Raw genomic sequence first — 7,489 nt, forward strand, 5'->3', positions numbered from 1 at the left:
AACATGTATTGATATACATGGCTCCCACTGGTTTCAAACAGCCGAACCTGAATTAAGATCACAGTGTTTTAAGTCTATGGGATTATACTGGACATATAGTCATTTATGCATCTTGAATGATAAATTAATCCATATGCGCAATCTTCATGATTTTTATCCCGTTACGCACGTTTAATTCAGAATAGAAGCGCCTGCAAAATCCGGAGTGGGAACTCAGGAAAGGTCGGTGCTCCAGTCAAGAGAATATTAACGCCACAGGACGTTTTAAAGAGAAGACTGGTTTAATTTTTGTGTGTTTTTAACAACAGTAACGCTTTTATGCCCTTTATGTCCGTCTGACAGGACTCGGAGTCTCCAATGAACGCTTATTCTGAATCTGAAGAACAAAAGAGGGCGGAAGGTTTATTTTTAGGAAGCCGTGTTGAGTTATTTTTCTTAAGTAAATAATGTTGAAACATCATGTTTTTCAGTTTGGCCGCTCTTGGACTTTTCTGAAATACTCATCCCCTCTTGGACTTTTTTTAATGTTTATTTGATCAAGAGTTTTTTGGATTTTATTATGCATAACTGTGTTGGATATGAGAAATGCCATAACTTACGTCAAGCATAAATGCTGACAGTCCTCTAAGTGGTCTCATAAATACAATTAGCTTCTTGAAAACCAATGTAATGGCTCATTTATGGAGAAAATGGTGCACTTGGCGTCAGAATGGAGTTAAGAAGTTCCCTAAGGAGTCAAAGCAAACAGTCTTTCACTTGAGTCTTCATTTTTGTGATATTGTTATGCAACTTTGATTCATCAGTGAGAGAACATTTTTGATTCACTTTTAGTAAGTCAAAAGATTCCATGCGCTTTGAATAAACCTCTCTGACCCATGTGCGTCAGGAAGGACAGAAGAGAAGAAGAATGCGCTATTGACGTCATGAGGTGAAATAACCAAAACTTAAAATCCTGGAACTGTCTAAATGCATGAGTAAATTTTTCGTCATCTAGTCATCAGAGCTGTTTGGTGCAACCTCCATTTGTTTTCTCCTCTTGATTCTTTTTCCATCCAAGCACCTTATTTTCATCTTTTTTTTTGCATTTCTCCCAGCTCGCCTCTGATCTGAATGGTATCATGGCTTCTCCTCAACATCAACATCTGCTGTTTCACAACAGCGAAGTAAGCTGCGACTCCAGCGGCGATGGTGCTGTGTCTGTGCGGATCAGCGGCACCAAGCTGCACAAACAGCAGCGTGGGAGTCTGGGCGCCAGCGCCATGTGCAGCATCATTGGGGGCTCCAAACATTGCAAGTACAGCATCTCCTCCAGCTGTAATGGCTCATTTATGGAGAAAATGGTGCACTTGGCGTCAGAATGGAGTTAAGAAGTTCCCTAAGGAGTCAAAGCAAACAGTCTTTCACTTGAGTCTTCATTTTTGTGGTATTGTTATGCAACTTTGATTCATCAGTGAGAGAACATTTTTGATTCACTTGTAGTAAGTCAAAAGATTCCATGCGCTTTGAATAAACCTCTCTGACCCATGTGCGTCAGGAAGGACAGAAGAGAAGAAGAATGCGCTATTGACGTCATGAGGTGAAATAACCAAAACTTAAAATCCTGGAACTGTCTAAATGCATGAGTAAATTTTTCGTCATCTAGTCATCAGAGCTGTTTGGTGCAACCTCCATTTGTTTTCTCCTCTTGATTCTTTTTCCATCCAAGCACCTTATTTTCATCTTTTTTTTTGCATTTCTCCCAGCTCGCCTCTGATCTGAATGGTATCATGGCTTCTCCTCAACATCAACATCTGCTGTTTCACAACAGCGAAGTAAGCTGCGACTCCAGCGGCGATGGTGCTGTGTCTGTGCGGATCAGCGGCACCAAGCTGCACAAACAGCAGCGTGGGAGTCTGGGCGCCAGCGCCATGTGCAGCATCATTGGGGGCTCCAAACATTGCAAGTACAGCATCTCCTCCAGCTGTAGCTCAGGCGAAACTGCCATCCGCAAAGCAGTGGTCAAAGGCTTCCGGACTCAAAGGAAGATGCCGCAGCTGTTTGAGAGGTCGGCTGGACACTTCTGGAACCCCAAGTTTGACTCCAACATTCTGGAGGAAGCCTGCCGCGAGCGTTGCTTCCCTCAGACGCAAAGACGTTTCCGCTGTGTGTTGTTGTACTTGGTGGCAGCCAGCCTCCTCTGGGGGCTGTTCTTCATCGTTAATGCTAATCGATGTGAACGAACTGCCTTCTTATTGCCCACAGCCTCCTTCCTACTCCTTTGTTCTGTCCTGTTTGTCTTCACGTTCACCCGGTTCTACGTCCACTGCTACAATCAAGCCTCACTGTTGCTCATCGTGGTGACATTTGCCCTCACTCTTGCACCTCAGATCCAGACTCCAGGATTTAGTGACTTTAATGTTCCTCCTTTGAAGGATGAAGAGGATACAGGCAACTTCAGTAGCACTGAGGATAAAAACCTGACGTCTGAAGTTGCCCACAGTGGAGGTCCAGTAGCCCCTTGTTTGTCCCCAGTTGGCACCTTCTCTTTAGGCATGGAGGTGCTTTCGTTGCTCTACAGTTTCCTCCACGTCCGTTTGTACGCTTCGCTCCTGCTCGGCCTGCTCTACTCAGTGCTTTTTGAGACGCTTGGCTGGATGCACTTGATTCAAGGCAATGGTTGGAGAAACTCCACCGAGGAACATTTGGAAACGCTCTACTGGCTGATCCCTGGAAGAGCCATTTTGCATCTCTGCGCCCACGTCATTGGCATCCACCTTTTTATTATGTCCGAAGTGCGTTCACGCAGCACGTTCCTCAAGGTCGGCCAAGCCATCATGCATGGGAAAGACTTGGAGGTGGAAAAGGCCCTGAAGGAGCGGATGATCCACTCGGTGATGCCTCGTAGGGTGGCCGATGAGCTCATGAAGCAGGGCGACGACGACAGTGACTATTCGGTTAAGCGCTACTCGACGGGATCGGCTATTGCAGGCGCCTCCAGTCCTAAGAGCACCAAACGCAAGAAGACGTCGATTCCTCGGGGTCAGATCATCTTTCGGCCGTTTAACATGAAACGCATGGAGCCGGTCAGCATCCTGTTCGCGGACATTGTGGGATTCACCAAGATGAGCGCCAACAAGTCGGCGCACGCCCTGGTGGGACTCCTCAATGACTTATTTGGACGCTTCGATCGCCTGTGCGAGCTCGCGTGTTGCGAGAAGATCAGCACGCTGGGAGACTGTTACTATTGCGTGGCTGGTTGTCCCGAACCACGAGAGGACCACGCCTACTGTTGCATAGAGATGGGGCTTGGGATGATCCAGGCCATTGAGCAGTTCTGTCAAGAAAAAAAGGAGATGGTGAACATGCGTGTTGGCGTCCACACGGGCACCGTGCTTTGCGGGATCCTCGGCATGAAGCGGTTTAAATTCGACGTCTGGTCCAATGATGTCAACCTAGCCAATCTCATGGAGCAGTTGGGTGTCGCCGGGAAGGTTCACCTTTCGGAGGCCACAGACAAGTTCTTGGATGACCGGTACTTGCGAGAAGATGGCCGAGTCCCAGAAAGGATTGGACCAAGTGTGGTTGCAGATCAGCTTAAAGGTAAGATGTGCATTTCTAATGACTAGCACGTAGTACATGAGCATGTTTCCTTGTTTAGTACTGTGCTTAGTCTTTGTTGCGAAACCATGCCTTGGAGTAATGAGTGAGACACTTTTGGCTCTTGTGGCTGTTAAAACTTTCTTTGCTGCGTTGAAACTTTGCTCTTCAGCCTGCGTATTGTCAGTATCTTCAGGGTTTACTTGTCAAAGCGTTTTGTTGAATCTTTGCCCCTGCGGTTTCGGTGACATATTCGGTTTTCGAAGCAGGTTTTTTAGTCAGTTATATGATGTCTAACCTTTTCCACAGCCTTCAGAAAGGGACTCATATTGGAGTTTTGTACAGTCAGTTTTTCCTCAAAAAAGGCCTGTCATTTTCTATGTATGATCATGTTTTCCATTCAGTGGTCAACAAAGCAAAATTATCATTTGCAAGTGGCAAATTAGTCATGTTAGCATGTGATGCAATGTTGGCATACATTTGTTGTTATTTTTGCGTATTTTGTATTTGATGTATTTCTGCCAGTTTTTGCACGTCTCCTTTCCTTTAAAGGGACAGTACACCCAAAAAAATGAAAATTGTCATCATTTACTAACCCTCTTGTGGTGTCATATGTAAGTCTTTCTTTCTTCTGTGGAACACAAAAAGAGATATTTTCAAAAATGTCTCAGCATTTATTTATACAGTGGGTACGGAAAGTATTCAGACCCCCTTAAATTTTTCACTCTTTGTTATATTGCAGCCATTTGCTAAAATCATTTAAGTTAATTTTTTTTCCTCATTAATGTACACACAGCACCCCATATTGACAGAAAAACACACAGAAGAAAAAGTCTTACAGGTATTTTAAATTTGTTTTTGACATTTTTAGTATTATTATTTTATATTTCTATATGGCTTTAATTTATTTTATAAAATTTTTAGTCATTTTAGTATTTCAGTTTAAATGTATTATTTCTAATTTTTATAATATAAATATATTTATCTATAATATTTACATTGTAAATGATGACAGAATTTTCATTTTTGGGTGAACTGTCCCTTTAATAGCTCATAAAGAGATTAATTTTGGAGATTTGTATAATCATTTTGCAAAAGGGCTGTAATGTCCACTGTGTCCTAATTTCATGTGCTTTCTGATCAGCAATCAACAAAGAAAAATGAGCATTTGCAAATTAGCAACCTTGTTTTGCATGCCAATAAGGTTAGCATGCAAGCTATATTTGTACATTTGTTTCTTATGCATATTTTGCATTTCAAGCTAACCTCTCCTTTCGCTTAAAGGCTGGTCACCTCACTTATATCAAGTATTGGATTCTCAAGGCATCGACATTTGTATAAATGTGACCAAAGGCTGGCATTTTTATGTAATTAACTTATGCAAATGGTTCTTTCATTTTGTTAATTGTACTTGAGCTCAACCAAAAGCTAATAATTGGGCGTTGAGTGATATATTTTCCGGACAGAATATGAATGTCCCAGCTTGTTTTTAATCCTTCCAGGTCATAATTATGGTTACTTAATAAATCCTCTTCATTTAATGAGGAATGCCAGACTGTAATTAATATAAAATGGAATTCTCATTTTGGCAGTATTGATAACAGGCCAAATGACTAAACCTCCTATAAGATTAGCAAAGTGGCATCTGTCTTTTACCACGCAGATTGGCTTAACGTCTTCGCATATTCAGTTTTTTTTTAATCATTGTTATTGATTAAGGAGCCACATGTTTAAAAAAGCCCCATGCATTTTCACAGGACTTTTGACATCTTTATCCGCCGTGCTAAAATCTAAGCACTGAAGGATCCCAAACGCCTGTTTGCGAGTGGATAAACTCAACTGGTGAAACCAAAATCGCTGTGCCAGAACAAATCTCGATGCTCCTGAGGAACTCAAGCCTCATTTTTTTTACTCTGTCATTCCCTCAGCCTTCGTTTAAAAGGGTAAAATGGCCTCCTTAAAACGGTCCCATGGTGCTCGTTTCTAAATATCTGTCAGATCTTCTATCAATTTCTTTCCTTCAGCCTCTGTTTTTGTACTGTAGTCTTTCCAGTGGATAGTTTTGCTCTGTGTTGTTTTTTTTTTTTTTTACAGTTTCATGACTCAGAATGGTACAGCAAGGTGAAGTGTAACATTGCATAACAACCTTTCTTTTTCTAACACCACTGAACTCTCTGTTGAATTCACTGCATTTCATTTCGCTCGGTTTAACACGTACTGTACTCAAGGCCTGAAGTTTTAATATATGACTTCCTTTCTTTAATCATCAACAAAATGATTAAAGTGGCGACATTCTTTCCTTCATATCTTGTGTTCATTTGATTGCCCCTCTTCAGGTGTTTTTTTTTTTTTTCCCCCGTTCACTGGCTGAAAGCTTAATTTTCCCACTCCGGAGTGATGTGTTCAGTCCAGCGCTCCGGATTTATCTTTCCCTCATGGATTTTCAGGCCCATTGAATGTGCTCTCCGTCGAGAGAGACTTGGACTCCAGAATGGCAAAAATCTTCCAGCTGCTCGCTGTAGCTACGTAAATCACCGAAGGAAAGTAGCGTGCTCGTGTGGAAACCTGGCAGACCTGGGAATAGAGACTGGCCAGGTCTCGAGTAAATCACACTGACCTGGACGCTAATCACAAACCTGCAGTCTCCCGTCAGATGCCGATGTTCTTTTGAATTGGACATGTGTTTAAATGAAAGTGTTGGCTCTCGCTGCAAGGTCTTTCAATTTGCTGGTGAAATCAAGCTGCGCAAACCAACAAAAACAGCACACATGGGTCATTCCTACTGTGCAGTACATTTTCATGTCTCTGTGAAATCAAACCATGAAACCAAGAGCCCATCGAATCTAAACTGGGTGTTTTAGTTTAGTTTTCAGTCCTTGTGTGTTAGCTTTGAAGTCGTCTACAGCAGCCTATATGCTAGTGTACTGCTAAAAGACTTTTCACAGTTTTTCCGCTTTTGTGAAATTGAGTCAGATGTCAGATATATATACACACTAGTCAACATTTGAAGTGGATAAAAACCTTTCATCAAAGTGTTCCTAAAACCAAAATGCGTTCTTGTCTTAGTACAACTTTGATTAACTTTTTTTGATCCTCTTCAAATGTTGACTACTGTATATGTATATATATATATATATATATATTTATTAATTTATTTATTTCGAACTAATATTTTGGATATAATATTAAACTGCCAATGTCACAATATTGCAAGTTTGTAAGTTAATACAAATTATTATATTTTGTAAAAATATTGTATTATGTTTTCATTGTCTTTTATCACAATATTGTAATTAAGTAAATATAGCAGTAATTTTTAACAAATTGCACTGCTTTTGAAGCCATTTATATGCTAGTATACTGATAAAAGACCAAATCAACTTACACGCGTTTAAAATGAACAGTTTTTTCACTTCTGGACTATGTCAATCTCACTATATAAATTATTTTATTTTATTTTTATTCATTTAAAGATATAATATCACAATATCACACAATATCACAATAGCATTAATTTGAACAAATCTTACTGCTGTGGAAGTCATTTATATGTGTACTTCTAAAAGACCAAATTAAAATATATACATAATTTATTTATGTATTTCTCATAAATACATAAATCATCTCATAAATCTCATAAATTTATGTATTTATTTATTTTTTTTTACGTCTGGGGAAAATGGACCAGATATATAAAGCAAATATTTATTTACTTATTTTGGATAAAATTTAAAATTCTATAGATGGAAAACTTAGTTTTCTTTTATCATAATATAATATTACATTTAAGTGCATATTGCAGTAATCTTTAACAAATTTTACTGCTTTGGTTTGACTGGATATTTATATCATGTCCTTGGGTGTTTTGCAAGATTGAACATGGAATTTTTTTTTTTTTAGGAAACAATCCTTT

General features: G+C 40.0%; 1 protein-coding gene across 1 annotated transcript in view; it reads left to right on the forward strand.

Moving 5' to 3' along the window:
- Positions 1-1,462: 1,462 nt before the first annotated feature.
- The window catches only part of LOC107718568 (adenylate cyclase type 9-like), a 54,307-nt gene continuing 48,280 nt past the window's right edge, over positions 1,463-7,489 (forward strand). The window contains exons 1-2 of the mRNA XM_016525687.1: positions 1,463-1,576; positions 1,743-3,579. Coding sequence (XP_016381173.1) covers positions 1,767-3,579 — 1,813 coding nt within the window. The 5' untranslated portion in view covers positions 1,463-1,576; positions 1,743-1,766. The remainder of the gene's footprint in view (positions 1,577-1,742; positions 3,580-7,489) is intronic.

This window comes from Sinocyclocheilus rhinocerous, unplaced genomic scaffold (assembly GCF_001515625.1).
Source record: "Sinocyclocheilus rhinocerous isolate Xijiao unplaced genomic scaffold, SAMN03320098_v1.1 scaffold182, whole genome shotgun sequence".
Taxonomy (NCBI): Eukaryota; Metazoa; Chordata; class Actinopteri; order Cypriniformes; family Cyprinidae; genus Sinocyclocheilus; species Sinocyclocheilus rhinocerous.